The 16,278-nt window shown below is 42.2% G+C and overlaps 1 protein-coding gene across 2 annotated transcripts in view; it reads left to right on the plus strand.

The window, feature by feature from the left end:
• The first annotated feature begins 586 nt into the window (after positions 1–586).
• The window catches only part of LOC102915851 (protocadherin alpha-C2), a 261,085-nt gene continuing 245,393 nt past the window's right edge, over positions 587–16,278 (plus strand). Inside the window, exon 1 of one of the 2 annotated variants that reach the window (XM_006996106.4) lies at positions 587–3,064. In XM_006996106.4, the coding sequence (XP_006996168.1) occupies positions 677–3,064 (2,388 nt within the window). In that variant the 5' untranslated portion in view covers positions 587–676. Of the gene's footprint in view, positions 3,065–9,880; positions 12,384–16,278 lie in introns of those variants that run through there. The other variant, XM_042263913.2, reaches the window with a different exon arrangement.

The raw sequence follows: 16,278 nt of genomic DNA on the forward strand, positions 1-16,278 counted from the left end.
TTAGTGGTCAAAATGAATTTAATTTAAAACTTCAGATACAATTATGACTATCTAGTAATTAAAATATGTGAGCCAATAAGTCTTTCTTCCTTTTGTTTTTTTCTTTTTTTTAAGACAGGGTTTCATTATGCAGCTCTGGCTGGCCTGGAACTCACTATGTAGACCATAGAGGTCCACCTGCATCTGCCTTCATGCTGAGTGCTGGGATCAAAGGAATGCACTACCATGCTTCACACACTAAATCATTTAAAATACAGTGATATAGAGAGACTATTTAAGCATATCTTTACTTTTCTCAAACCCAATTGTAATACCTTTGCGATTATAGTTAAATGAAAACATTAAATTGCATACTCCCAAATGATATTTAAACTGTCTTGGATCTTCAAATTACAAAATTTATAAACGATTGTATTGAGTACATTGCAAATAAATACAGAAACTAATTCCAAAGTCCAACGAATGGATGTAAAATCCACATTAGCCACATGGTGTCGCTGTATACCATAAAGTCTTGAAGCTGGAAATGAGGTACTTATAAAACCGAAGGGAGAAAGCTTCATTTCGTCATCAGCCGAGGAAGACAAAAATGGTGAGGAGAGAAATGACCGAAAACATGAAGTTACAAAGTATCATCTTGGAGTGACAGCGGTACAAAAGGTGCAGTGCTTTTGCGATGCTGTTTTCCAGGCTCCGAGGCCTGAGAGCCCGGCGCCTGCTGTTGCTCTGGCTTCTGCTCCTCACTGACTGGCAGACAGGGAGCGGCCAGCTCCACTACTCCGTCCCCGAGGAGGCCAAACACGGCACCTTCGTGGGCCGCATCGCGCAGGACCTGGGGCTGGAGCTGGCGGAGCTGGTGCCCCGCCTGTTCAGGGTGGCGTCCAAGGACCGCGGGGACCTTCTGGAGGTAAATCTGCAGAATGGCATTTTGTTTGTGAATTCTCGGATCGACCGGGAGGCTCTGTGCGGGCGGAGCGCGGAGTGTAGCATCCACCTGGAGGTGATCGTGGACCGGCCGCTGCAGGTTTTCCACGTGGATGTTAAGGTTAAAGATATTAATGATAACCCACCGGTTTTCAAAGGCTCAGAACAAAGGATATTTATTCCTGAAAATAGACCTCTAAATTCGCGGTTTCCACTAGAGGGCGCTGCGGACTCAGACATTGGTGTCAATTCTCTGCTAACTTACACGCTGAGCCCCACTGATTACTTTTCTTTGAAGGTAGAGACGACGGACGAACTCAGTAAATCCCTTTCGCTTGAATTGAGAAAATATCTGGATAGAGAAGAAACACCAGAATTTCAGTTACTACTGACAGCCACTGACGGGGGCAAGCCAGAGCTGGAGGGGACAGTTCGGCTGCAGATTACTGTGCTCGACGTCAATGACAACGCCCCACTGTTTGACCAGGCGGTCTACAGAGCCCAGTTAGTAGAATCTACAGCGAATGGAACATTAGTGACCACGTTAAATGCCTCTGACGCTGATGAAGGTGTAAACGGTGAAGTTAGGTTTTCCTTTGGCAATGACGTTTCTCCTGACATTCAAGAAAAATTCAAAGTGGATTCTGTTTCAGGAGAAATTAGAGTGATTGGTGACCTGGATTATGAAAAAACAAAATCCTATGAAATACAAGTAAAAGCAGTTGATAAAGGGACTCCCCCAATCTCAAATCACTGCAAGGTTTTGGTGAAAGTACTGGATATAAATGATAACGTTCCGGAGCTGGAGATCACTTCCTTATCTTTACCCATCAAAGAGGACGCTCCACTTAGCACTGTCATCGCTCTGATCAAGGTGTCCGATCTCGACTTGGGTGTCAACGGGCAGGTGACCTGCTCCCTGACTCCTCACGTCCCCTTCAAGCTGGTGTCCACCTTCAAGAATTACTATTCACTCGTGCTGGACAGCGTCCTGGACCGTGAGACTACAGCTGACTACATGGTAGTTGTGACAGCCCGGGACGGTGGCTCGCCCTCGCTGTGGGCCACAGCCACTGTGTCCGTGGAGGTGGCTGACGTGAACGATAACGCGCCCACGTTCGCGCAGCCCGAATACACGGTGTTCGTGAAGGAGAACAACCCGCCTGGCGCGCACATCTTCACGGTGTCGGCCATGGACGCTGACGCGCAGGAGAACGCGCTGGTGTCCTACTCGCTGGTGGAGAGGAGGGTGGGCGAGCGCTTGCTGTCCAGCTATGTGTCTGTGCACTCGGAGAGCGGCAAGGTGTTCGCGCTGCAGCCTCTGGACCATGAGGAGCTGGAGCTGCTGCAGTTCCAGGTGAGCGCGCGGGATGCTGGTGTGCCTGCCCTGGGCAGCAATGTGACTCTGCAGGTGTTTGTGCTGGATGAGAATGACAATGCGCCCGCGCTGCTGGGACCTCAGGCGGGCAGTGCAGTGAGCGAACTGGTGTCCAGGTCAGTGGGTGCAGGACATGTGGTAACAAAGGTACGTGCAGTAGACGCAGACTCTGGCTACAACGCGTGGCTGTCTTATGAACTGCAACCTTCGACAGGTGGCTCACGCAGCCCGTTCCGCGTGGGTCTGTACACGGGAGAGATCAGCACAACACGCGCCCTAGAAGAGACTGACGCTCCACGACAGCGTCTGTTGGTGCTGGTGAAGGACCATGGCGAGCCGGTGCTGACCGCCACCGCTACCGTGTTGGTATCTCTGGTGGAAAGTGGGCAGATTCAGAAAGCCTCCTTGCCCACATTAACCGGTGCAGTGGGCTCCCAGGCATCGCTGGTGGATGTCAACATCTACCTGATCATCGCCATCTGCGCGGTGTCCAGCCTGTTGGTGCTCACGCTGCTGCTGTACACCGCGCTGCGCTGCTCGGCGACGCCGGCCAATGGAGCCTGTGCTCCCGGGAAGCCCGTGCTGGTGTGCTCCAGTGCAGTGGGAAGTTGGTCATACTCGCAGCAGAGGCGGCAGAGGGTGTGTTCTGGAGAGGGTCCGCCCAAGACTGACCTCATGGCCTTCAGCCCCGGCCTATCTCCAGGTTTGAACATATCGGAAAGAAGTGAACAGCCAGACTTAAATTCGGATCCTTCTGGTAATGTAAGTCCAAATTTGAGCTATGATTTCAACCTCTTTTTAGACTTAACTTCATTTTTAAAGTATTATTTAAATAGCATTTAAAATGTATTAGGAGTGTTCAATGACATTTAACAAACCATACCTTTGCAAATACTCTAGTATTTGCAGTTGCGTAATGAATGGCGCTAGGAAACAAGCAATATACATGCAAATTATTGTTTTCTTTTATTTATATGGTAGAATGCTTTAAAAGCATTTCAGTACTCTCAGTGTTAAGTTTGGGTAGTGGTGGTGTTAGGGATGGAGCTGAGGGCCTCATAAGCACTAGGCAAGCACAGTGCTGGTCACCTTTAACATGGGCTCTCAATTCTTGTGACATGTCTTGCTCTGCACAAATAATGGTAGACAAAGTTATGGAAACCATGTGCTTTCTCTCTAAATTTCAAAGTTGGGCAATAAAAGATCATTTTAATCACTGAGATTTAAAATATATTTGTTGATGGGACTTTAATTTCCATATTAAAATATCCAACAAGTTCCTGGTGCTGATCCCTGGTTTAAAAGACTAATTATTACATGAACTTGTGTCTTAAACGATCCAGTCAAGAGATACTTAGTGAGCATTTCACATTTATTTGCCAGTGTCCCCAAACTCTTCATTTTCTTTTCTTTTAATCCTTCTGATATTTTATTAGGTGAAACCTTTTACCCTTTACAGATGAAATTGTTGAGGCCAAGAAAAACTAAGTTTATGACAATTACCATTTTTTCCAAAAAATTTATTTGTTCTATTACAGTCCATTGCATTTGATTAAATATTTAAAGTTGTTTTCAATGGAAGAATTTTGAAGATATTAAAATTTAAATACTATTTGAAATTCAAGATAATAGGGCAAGAGAAAGATGGAGTAATTTTTCCAAACAAAATTGCACTATATACAAATCCCCAATGCTTGTCTTTCTAGAAATAAATGTAGAAATACAAAAAAAAAAAAAAAGAAAATTCTTTACACCAGTTGTTCAGAAAAGGAATAATGATCTCTTCAAAGTTTGATTCATAACTACTGTGTTGATCAATAATGAGTAACATATTAGGCAGTATGTTTTATAGCAGTTTTAACAACCAGTGGATACACTTTCGATTTAGGTCTCTCTGAATCATTTAACTGTTTATTCAAGAGCTTGTTAAATCTCTCTCTCTCTCTCTCTCTCTCTCTCTCTCTCTCTCTCTCTCTCTGTGTGTGTGTGTGTGTGTGTGTGTGTGTGTGTGTGTGTGTGTGTGTGATATATGAATGTGTGGTTATGCTCACCTGTGCATGCAGATGTAGAAGCCAGTAGTTAATGTTAGATATCTTCCTCAATTACTCTGTATCTTTTTTTTTTTTTTTTTTGGAGTCGGGTTGCTCATTGTTTTGGCTGGATTGGCTGGGCATGCGGATGCTCAGGATATGAACTCAGGTCCTCATTCTTGCACAGCAAACACTTTACCCACTGAACCATCTAATACAATGTTTTATTTCTTACATTCAATTCTGATGTTACACAAGTATTAAGTGAATGCACCTCATTGGCCAAACATTCAAATAAGCATACCGAAAAGTCCCTTAAAATTTCCCTTGTCAAAGGACAACACCAATAGACATGCTAACTTGGAAGGAAGAAAGCTCAGGATGTCTCAGCCCTAGAGAAAGAACTACAGACAACCAAGAAATGCTGAGAGCAGGTCTTTCTTCCTTGGGGAAGAGCACACCAACTGGTTATGCAATACCAAATGCTCAACCCTAGAAACATACGTACAAGTAACATTATACAGACTGAGAAGGATGTATTTTGGTATACACACACACACAAACACACACACTTGTGCATGTGTGTATGTATAAGCAATTAAAGAAAAAGAAGCCATAAATTTGAAAAAGAACAAGGGAGTGTACGTACATAGTTGGGTTTGGAAGGAGGAAGGGGCAGAGGGAAATAATGTAATTATATAAAAATTTCAAAAAAACCTTGTAAAACATTCCACAAAAAATCAAAATGAGCTGATAGCTAAGCTTCCTGAGACTGGGGTGATAGGTTTAGAGTATTGTAAGAATAGGCCAAAGCATGTTTCTTCAACTTTGCAAATATTAATATTATTATACCCAGTCTTTGGGCAAGAATAATCAAAAAAATTGGAACAATAATGCTAAAAAACCTTCCAATTTTCTCTATTTGTGAGATAAACCTTGCAGGATTATACAATTGGAAATAATAGATTCAGAAATCATAAATAAAATTTTCTTCCTGACTTACATTATTATGTAGCTATGTTCACTAGCTACATGAACATTGTCTTTAGAAAGACATTCAGTATTTATCATCAGTCGCTCAACAAGCACATGTTGACAGCCTAGCATTTGAAAAGTGCTGCAATAGAACCCTGAGCACACAGCAACACTGACAGTGCAGCCAAGGTCCCTGGCTTCAAGAGGACATTTTATTTTTACTGTGTTTACAGTAACAATTGAGTTGTAAAATGTGTTGGACTTGGTGCAATGTACCCTTTCAATTTTGTCAAACCATCACATCCATGAAAGAAAATACCGCCACCGCCAGCGGTGGTGGCGCATGCCTTTAATCCCAGCACTTGGGAGGCAGAGGCAGGCAGATATTTGTGAGTTTGAGGCCAGTCTGGTCTACAGAGCGAGATCCAGGAAAGGCGCAAAGCTACACAGAGAAACCCTGTCTCAAAAAACCAAACCAAACCAAAACAAAACAAAAAAAAACAAAAAACAAAAAACAAAAACAAAATAAAACAAAAAGAAAGAAAGAAAGAAAGAAAGAAAGAAAGAAAGAAAGAAAGAAAGAAAGAAAGAAAGAAAGAAAAAGAAAATATCCTGTATGTGACTTAAAAAGGGGGGGCAGGCAGTGGTGGCACATGCCTTTAATCCCCTCACTCAGGAGGCAGAGGCAGGCAGATCTCTGTGAGTTCAAGGCTAACCTGGGCTACAGAGTGAGTTCCAGGAAAGGCGCAAAGCTACACAGAGAAACCCTGTCTTGAAAAACAAAACAAAACAAAAACAAACAAACAAACAAAAAAGGAATGCAGTGCTGACTGTGCTTAACAGATCTTCTAGAAACAAAACTACAAAGGGGATCATTCCTTCTTTATGCAAGTCTCTCTTAGAAAACTGTGATTCTCATGACAGCAGCTAAAGAATGAAACTAAAGCAAGTCCACGGAAAATTCCCTGAAAAGGGCAATTAAAATGATAAAACAGTCAAGTGGAGGTGTTACATGCCTTTAATCTCAGCACTCAAGAGGCTGAGGCAGATGGATCTATAAATTGAAGCCAGCCTGGCTAAATTTCAGGCTAAATTCTAAAATTTCAGGATGGCCAGGGCTACATAAAGAAATGCTATCTCAAAAAACAACAAAGCAAAACAAACAAACAAGCAAAAAACAACAACAAACAACAAAAAAACCAGCCAGATGTGGTGCACACCTTTAATCCCAGCAATTGGGAGGCAGAGGATCTCTGAGTTGGAGGCCACCCTGGTCTACAGAGCAAGTCCCAGGACAGCTAGGGCTACACAGGAAAAACTCTGTCTCAAAAAAAAGTTAAAAATTGGGAGGGATAGAGAGATTTTTTTTTGAGGCTAAACTGAAAAACTATAAATAGAAGATAAACAATATTATTTTTATTTAGGTCAGAAAAGCTTGAATTGGTTGACATTTTAGGCTACAGTGACATAATTAATTCTATTAAAAAGTTTATATAGATTGTGGGCTGGAAGGTTGCTCAGTGGTTAAGAGTTTGCTGCTCTTCCAGAAGACCCAGGTTTGAGTCTCTGCACTTACATGGTGGTTCAAAATAACTTATAACTCTAGTTCCAGGGCCTCTGATGCCGTCTTCTGGATTGTGGGTACCAGGCATGCATGTGGTGCACAAATATACATACAGGCAAAATGCCTATACATGTAAAATAAAATTAAATAAAGGAATTGGAATAAATTGAAAATGTAGTTATCTCAGAGTACTTCACTGAAATATTAATCATAAAATTATGAATAGAACCCAACATTTTTTATAATACCAATAGCCATTTAAATTTGTCTGGAAGAGCCCAGCCTTGTGGCACGTACTTGTCCTTGGGTAGTGAGGGCAAAAGAATCCGAATTTAAAGGCCATCTTCTGTTATAGAACAAGTTTGAGGCTAGCCTGAGCTACAGGTGACACTGCCTTAACAACCAAATGAAGAAACAAAAGCCAACAATCACTGTTTGGTTGGAACCTCCAGATCACCCCTGCAGGATCTGGAAAGCTCCATTCCTGTCTCTCTCTCCAAACCCTGCCTGCTCAGAAAGCCTCTGAACAAAGGGAAGGCATCAAAGAGCGCAGTTCCGCATTCTTGGGGGCTACTGCAGCTCCTCCCCTGAAGTTGCCAGCCACCCAAGTACCCTCCTGAAGCTCTCAGCTTTTGACCATACTTGGGCAAAAACCCAGCTTGTGGTAGACACGTCACCACCCCTCACCGACAACCTATAAAGTCTCCCTGCTTTTGTTTGTGGGTCCAGCTTCTCTAGCCTCGATCTCTGGGACTGGTGAAACTTCCCGGAAGTTGCTTTGCTCAAAAATAAGCTTGTTGGTGTACTTTTTCAATTCAGCTCGATCTGGCTTACTGCATCAGTGGAGAAATTTATTATCAGGGGACAGAAAACCTATTAATAACAATAAGAAACCCCAAGCCAACCAAACTTGACCTTAATGTGTTTGGATATGCCTTCGTACAACTACATTGTGATCACAAAGTTTAAGATGATTACATTGTAGATATAAGATCAGGGGGCTATTTTTTCTGTGTTATAATGATTCTTATAAAGCTTAAAAGTTTTGTGTAATAGCTAACTCAGTTAACTTGGGGTGAATCTCAAATATTAGTAACTATTATAAAAAGGCATGGGTTTAGGATTACAAAGTTTAAAAGCACTGTCATTTATGGGATGCTATTATAGAGTGAAGGAAAAACATAAACATGGAGTAGTGTGATTTAATATTTAACATGAATGGAATTTCCATCGATAGCTGATGTTCCTGATCCACTCAGAATATTTCAATAGTTTTTTCCCCTCTTTCAAAATGCTTTAATGAAATGCATTATTTCACCTCTTACTCATTTCATTTCCCCACCCAAACTTTCATTGTGTATATTCTTTGTACCTAGTGCTGTTTTGTGTAAGGGCATTTTATACAAGTATATACTGCACATTGAGCATATTCCTCCATACTCCTTCTCTCTTTCTCGCCGTTCTTCCTCACTAGTCTCCTTTGTTCCTCTAGACAGATTTCTTCTACTTTCATCATATATATATATAATGTATGCTATGTATATTATACATGTGTGTATTCATTCCCAATTTCATCTATTTATGTAAAATCTAGGAACTGTGATTGAAAGAACATATGGGATATTTTTCTTTCTGAATATATTTTTTCCAGTTATTTCCATTTGCATTCATTTTACTGCAAAAGTGAATAGTGAAATGACTTTAAGACACTGGACTCAAGGAAAAATTATTATTATTAATTATTATTATTATTATCATTAGTTTTTCAAGACAGGATTTATCTGTTTAGTCGTGGCTGTCCTGGAACCCTCTTTGTAGAACAGGCTGGTCTAAAACTCAAAGATCCACCTGCCTCTGCCTCCCAAGTGCTGGAATTAGAGGCATTCACCGACACACCTGGCTAGGGAAAAGATATTAATGATTCTAACTCCAGGAAAATCTGTTTCTCCTTGATGTTTTTAATGAGCATTGTAAATTTTGCAGTTAACTTTGTTTTCCTCTAAGAAAGATAAAAGCATTTTTTAACATACATAAAGTAACAAGTGTGTAACTTGCTATGCACTTTGCTAACTGACACATTCCCTCATTCATTTCAAATAATCCCTTCACCATCTTTAAGTTTAATATTGTTGCACGTGAAGGGGCCAGCTAAGAATTAATAAAGGATACTCTCATTCAACTAATACTGAAAAGAAATCAGCTCATTCTTCCTGCATGAAAATTCAAATATAATAGAAAAGAGAATAACTCTAAAATAAAATCTACTTCTCATAGGAGAAGTTAATGTAACCTGCAAACAATTCAAAACTCAAAATTACAAATAGCAGGAGTGTATTCAAACATATTTTCAATGACAAAAGTACCCTTTGATTATAATGTGCTTGTTTTGAAGAAGCGGTAAAAAAAATTACAAAAGAATTGAAAACAGGGTCTCCAAAAGATGTTTGTACATCTTCATTGGTATCAGCACTATTTACAAGAACCAAGAGCCAGAGGAACCCAAATACCGATGGATGGTTGAATGGACGCACAAGATCGGTGTGTATACGCAACGGAATCAGTCACCATTAAGAAGAAAAGAAATCCTGCAATATGTTACAGCACTGATGAGTGTTCATACATTATGATAAGTTGAAAAAGCCAGATTCAAAACAAAGCAAAACAAAGAAACCAACCCCAGAGCAACAAATCCTAACAAATCCTGTATGATTTCACTTATACGGTAGTAAAACTTACAGAAACCAGAAGTAGAATGAATGGTGGTTACCATGGTCAAGGATGGGGAAACTGGAATTGTTGTCTAGTGGATATCCATTTTCAGCTTTCCAAGAGAAAGGGAAGTTTTGCAACAATGCGAATAAACTTAGCACTACTGAAGTTTACCCTTGAAGTTAATACGGTAAACTTCTCATTTACAGTTAATACGGTAAAGTTCGAACCTGCTTAGCCACAGGGTGTCGCTGTCCACCAGAGAATGTTCTCTAGGAAGGCAAAATACCCAGAGCTTCTTTGTTACTCCAGATAAAACGGCAGGAGAAGCAGCAGGATTTGAGCAGGTGTTAGACTATTTGTTTTTAGACATGATCATTTAATTTGACCAACTCACGGAGCACTAGAAGTGATGCCTTCTTTGAGAGGGGGCCCAGAGGTCAGGCAGTGTCTGCTGCTCTTGCTTCCCTTCCTCGCAGCCTGGGAGGCAGGGAGCGGCCAGCTCCACTACTCCGTTCCTGAGGAGGCCAAACACGGAACCTTCGTGGGACGCATCGCTCAGGACCTGGGGCTGGAGCTAGCGGAGCTGGTGCCCCGCCTGTTCAGGGTGGCGTCCAAGGACCGCGGGGACCTTCTGGAGGTAAATCTGCAGAATGGCATTTTGTTTGTGAATTCTCGGATCGACCGGGAGGCTCTGTGCGGGCGGAGCGCGGAGTGTAGCATCCATTTGGAGGTGATCGTGGATCGGCCTCTGCAGGTTTTCCATGTGGAGGTGGAGGTGAGGGACATTAACGACAACCCGCCTCTATTTCCAACGACAGAAAAAACGATCCAATTTCACGAATCGAAGCTGCTTGACTCGCGATTTCCTTTAGAGGGAGCATCAGATGCAGATACAGGAGCAAACGCTCTTCTGTCCTACAAGCTCAGCCCCAGTGAGTTTTTCTTTCTAGATGTACAAACAAATGACGATCTAAGCCAATCGCTGTTTCTTGTGCTGCGGAAATCTCTGGACAGAGAGGAAAATGCTGAGATGAAATTGTTACTGGTAGCTACCGATGGAGGCAAGCCTGAGCTCACGGGTACTGTTCAAATACTCATCAAGGTGTTGGATGTGAACGACAACGAACCTACTTTCCCCCAACCGGTCTACAAAGTACAGTTGTTGGAGAACACTGCAAACGGAACCTTGGTGGTTAAATTAAATGCTTCTGATGCAGATGAAGGATCAAACAGTGAGATTGTGTATTCACTCAGTAGTGATGTATCCTCTACCACACGGACAAAGTTCCAAATAGACCCCACCACAGGAGAAATCAGAACTAAAGGGGAATTAGATTATGAAGAAAGGACATCTTATGAAATTCAGGTCATTGCGTCTGACAAGGGAGCCCCATCAACGTCAGGACACTGTAAAATTTCAGTAAAGCTGGTGGATATCAATGACAATAGACCAGAAGTCTCAATAACGTCTCTCTCACTACCTGTCCAAGAGAATGCACCACTGGGCACCGTCATCGCACTCATCAGCGTGTCTGATCGAGACTCAGGTGTAAACGGGCAGGTGACCTGCTCCCTGACCCCTCACGATCCCTTCAAGTTGGTGTCCACCTTCAAAAATTACTATTCACTCGTGCTGGACAGCGCTCTGGACCGAGAAACCACAGCGGACTATAAGGTGGTGGTGACAGCCCGGGATGGGGGCTCGCCCTCCCTGTGGGCCACAGCCAGCGTGTCCGTGGAGGTGGCTGACGTCAACGACAATGCGCCCACGTTCGCGCAGCCGGAATACACGGTGTTCGTGAAGGAGAACAACCCGCCTGGCTCGCACATCTTCACGGTGTCCGCCATGGATGCGGACGCGCAGGAGAACGCGCTGGTGTCCTACTCGCTGGTGGAGAGGAGGGTGGGCGAGCGCTTGCTGTCCAGCTATGTGTCTGTGCACTCGGAGAGCGGCAAGGTGTTCGCGCTGCAGCCTCTGGACCATGAGGAGCTGGAGCTGCTGCAGTTCCAGGTGAGCGCGCGGGATGCTGGTGTGCCTGCCCTGGGCAGCAATGTGACTCTGCAGGTGTTTGTGCTGGATGAGAATGACAATGCGCCCACGCTGCTGCCCCACGGAGCTGTGGGAACGGGAGGGGCTGTGAGTGAGTTTATTCCTAGGTCAGTGGGTTCGGGACATGTGGTCACCAAGGTGCGTGCAGTGGATGCCGACTCTGGTTACAATGCTTGGCTCTCTTACGAACTGCAGTCGTCCGCAGGCAATTCTCGTAGCCTGTTCCGCGTGGGTCTGTACACGGGCGAGATCAGCATTACACGCACACTGGATGAAGCGGATACGCCGCACCAGCGCCTGCTGGTGCTGGTGAGGGACCATGGTGAACCTGCGCTGACTTCCACAGCCACAGTGCTAGTTTCTCTGGTTGAGAATAGCCAAGCTCCAAAAGCATCATCAAAAGCGTTGGTAGATGCCATTGGCCGAGAGACGTCACTAGTGGATGTCAACGTGTACCTGATCATCGCCATATGCGCGGTGTCCAGCCTGTTGGTGCTCACACTGCTGCTGTACACCGCGCTGCGCTGCTCGGCGACGCCGGCCAATGGAGCCTGTCCTCCTGGGAAGCCCGTGCTGGTGTGCTCCAGCGCAGTGGGGACCTGGTCATACTCTCAGCAGAGGCGGCAGAGGGTGTGTTCTGGAGAAGGTCCGCCCAAGACTGACCTCATGGCCTTCAGCCCCAGCCTATCTCAAGGTCCGGAATCAGCAGAGGAGAGACAGCCGCCCTTAGAGCCAGAATTCTTAGCAAAGGTAGGCTTTAAATCTTTTCTTGCCAAGAACGTCACTAATTCTGTAATTGTTTATGAATCCTGTTAATTATTTAGACCTAAAGGTCTGCCTTTATTCTATATCATTGCGATGTCATGAGATACTTGTGAATTAGGTATCAAATTCCTGCCCGTAGAACAATTCTCTTAAATATTCTTACTTTCATAGTTAGGTTCGTAACAAAATCTCTGTGTGAGTAATCAGACCTTGAATAATTGGAAAAAAAACCCCAAACACCCAGAAAAACCTGATATTTAAATATTTGTTTATGTATTATTGTGGGTGTTCACGACGCTGGTGTGTGGTTGTATGTCTACAGTGTGTGTGGACCTCAAGGGACCCTTTGTGTACTTGGTTCTCCCTACCTTTGTTTGGGTCGCAGGGAACTAAGATTGGTCACCAGCCTTCCAAAGCCACAGCCTGCTGAACCATCTCCCTGGCACCAAAGCTTAATAATTCAATATCACTCCTGAATGTTTTCCTTTCAAAAACTTAAAAGCCAAAATTAGAAAACTTGAAGGATTTTTAAAATTTAGGACTTCACTAAACATAGATTTCTACCCATTGTATCAGAGTCTGTTCAGAGTAATATAATATTTACTCGAAACATTTTCCAGATTTGCTTTTGAACCTTTAATGCCAGACCTCTAAAAGTATCTATCACTGGCCATTACAAGACATGCCAACACTTAGGAATGCTGGGTAATCTCTTTGTCCTTGATCAGGATAATGACCGCAATTGGGGGATAAAGATTTAAAAATAGTAAAACCCTTGGGTTTTCAGGCAAAAGAGTTCACTGAGGAAAGAACCATCCAAGTTTTAACATTTAAAGGTTATATGGCTGGGTATGGTGGTACACTTCTTTAATCCCAGCCTTTAATTGGGAGGCAGAGACAGGCGGATCTCTGTGAGTTCACGGTCAGCCTGGTCTACAGAGTGAGTTCCAGGACAGCTAGGGCTACACTTAGAAACCCTGTCTCAAATCAATCAATCAAGCAAGCAAGCAATCAATCAATCAATAATAAAAAATGAAATAAAGAAAGAAAAAAGAAAAAAGTTACATTGTGCTAGGTGTGGTGGTGAATGCCTTTAATCATAGCATTTGAGAGGTAGAGGCAGGTGGATCACTGTGAGTTCCAGTCTAGCTTGACGTACATAGCAGATTCCTTGCCAACAGGACTGAATATTTAGGCTTTGTCTGAAGATGAATTGAGTTAGCCAAGCATCCAGATATTTTCCTTTTCTTTGTACAAGTAAAGAGTATTGTGACCTGGTCTTTGTGCTAGCCCTCAATGGTTTTCATCCCAGTGTGGACATTGTGAAATCAATTCATGAAGGTTTCCTTCTGTGAAGATGCTGACCACTTCTCACCCTATGCCTGGTTACATTTTCTGTCATACTGAGCTTACCCTTTTATCTGGTTTGTGAGCATGTTCCTTGGGGAACTGGAGTTTTCGCAGAATGCAAGGCCTGGCTTGGATGGCTGCATTTCCACCAGAAACTCCTGAGGGGGTATTTAAAACACTGGGCTTGGCCAGTAAATGCTTCACTTGTGAAGGACTTTTAGTCCTTAGGCTTTAGTTTTTTCCCAGCCAAAAGAAAATGTGTTTGGGTGAGTTAACTGTCTAAAACAGTTTTCTGGCATCTATTTACTGTGGATTCAATAATACTAATAATTTTCCAGTGGATTCAAGTGCATATTGATGAACTAAATACATTCTTCCACTAAGTGATTTTCCCCTTAGCAATTGCTTAGACTATCCAGTTCAAACTGGGATCTGCTTTTATTGAAGTTGGCAGTTTGGTGGGTGTACTTGAACTTTAAGGAGACTCCACTCCTACAGCAAACCTATCATCTTCTCAGAGTTCATAAGTCTTAAAATGCAAAGTACTTATATCCTGAAAATGAGAAAAGTTCATCTGAGTCTTTACAGAAAAAAATGGCTTGAAAATTAGGAATATTCTCTTTCTTTGGAAAAGACTATCCCATTTAGAGTACATAGCTACTCACCACCATTAAGGCTGGTTCGTAGAATGTCTGAACAGTCAGGTAGAGTCTGCCCTACTCAAAGCCTGGCCACTGTGTTTCTACTATTGCTAAGTGATGAGCTTTAAAATTTTATTAAATGTTCCCAGATTTCCAAGAACCATAATCTATTCCCTGATAGATTCTTATGGGTTTCTTGGTCTAATGTGCATTTTTCTTCCCTAAGTGATAGTACAACATACTCACTGATGCTCATCTACACACTGGCTCAGTCTTTTAAACTCAGTATTCCTTCAGTGTTACCTTTATTTGCAAAATATCAGTACCAGAGTCTAGCTGTTATCAGTTCATATGTAATATCCCATTTCTCAATAGTATACTCCTTGAATACAAACATACATAGGTCTTCAAAAGCATCTCACAAGTTTCAAGTCCATGATGTTTTAAAATTTATATTTCATTTTCAAATTTACCTTCTAAGATACGACCATCAGAGTGCCAATGGATATCATGATATCTATGACTGATTTTTAGAAACATATTGTTCAGAAATAATTTTAAAGGCCTAGATAGTTAGCAGTTAAGATCATTTGCCGCTCTTCCAGAGGATCTGAGTTTGGTTCCCATCAGCCACATGGTGGCTCACAACCATCTGTAACTCCAGTGGGCCCCCTCAGGCACCAGGCATGCACATGGTGCACATACATACATGTAGACAAAGCACTCAAACACATAAAATAAGAAATATTTTTAAAAAGAAATAACTTTAGATTGGGGGATAACTCATGGGAGAGCACATGCCCTATAACAGATGAGGTCAGGCATGGTGGGTCATGCCTTTAATCCCAGCTCTCAGGAGGCATGGTAAATCTCTATGAATTTGAGGCCAGCCTGGTCTACATAGTGAGTTTCAGCCAGTACTATACAATGAGGCCCTGTCTCAAAACAAAACAACAACAGTAAAAGCCCTACAATGGATGAGAGGCCCTAGGTTCAATCACCAGAACTGAAAACAACAAACAAAATATCTAATTCTTTATGAGCTGTCACAGTAGAGTCTATTAGAAATTATCTGTTTATTATTAACAAATATCATTAATGTAACCCTTCACTCATCCTTACTTGAAAAGATAATTTAAAATATTCATTTATTTATTCAGTATAATATTTATAATTTATTTTATTTTAAACATGAATGATAAAATGTGAGTTAATTGAATACTGGATTTTATTCAATGAAACACAGGAAACTGAACCTTGTATGAAAACCTTTACTTCTAACACTTAAATTATGGGCTAGATATCTCGTTAATGTATTCTGCCTATAAATAAAAGTCTTAACAGGAACATTTAATAAAATTTTAAAGCTCATCACTTAGCAATAGTAGAAACACAGTACAGGGTACATTCATGCATGATGTGAGTACATTCATGCAAGTTAGAAGACAGTTTTCAGGAGTCATTGCTTCACAGGGATTGAAATCATGTCGGCAGGCTTGACAGCATGTGATTTTACCCACTGAATCATCTCTTGGGTCCTGTTTGTTTTAGGGCTGAGTCCTGATTTTAGGCTGACCTTCAACTCAATCTCCCTGTCTCAGCCTCCTAAGTCCTAGGATGATGGGTGTGCATCACAGTACTTAGCTACATGAAACCTTTTAAAGTTTCTTCATACAGAAATTCATCCAGAGAGGAGATCCCTAAAGCCATAATCATTTCATTTAATGATCATTTTCAATATACATGTAAATTGTGATGCATAAACAGTGTGGAAATTTAAAAACAATGTTCTTACTTGGTGCAATGTGAGTATAACAAATATCCAAACCACACAGTGTTTCCTGAGACAGGAAATGTATTAACAAAAGAACTTCACTGTGAAGGACTGA

The sequence above is a fragment of the Peromyscus maniculatus genome, chromosome 19 (assembly GCF_049852395.1).
Source record: "Peromyscus maniculatus bairdii isolate BWxNUB_F1_BW_parent chromosome 19, HU_Pman_BW_mat_3.1, whole genome shotgun sequence".
Classification (NCBI taxonomy): Eukaryota; Metazoa; Chordata; class Mammalia; order Rodentia; family Cricetidae; genus Peromyscus; species Peromyscus maniculatus.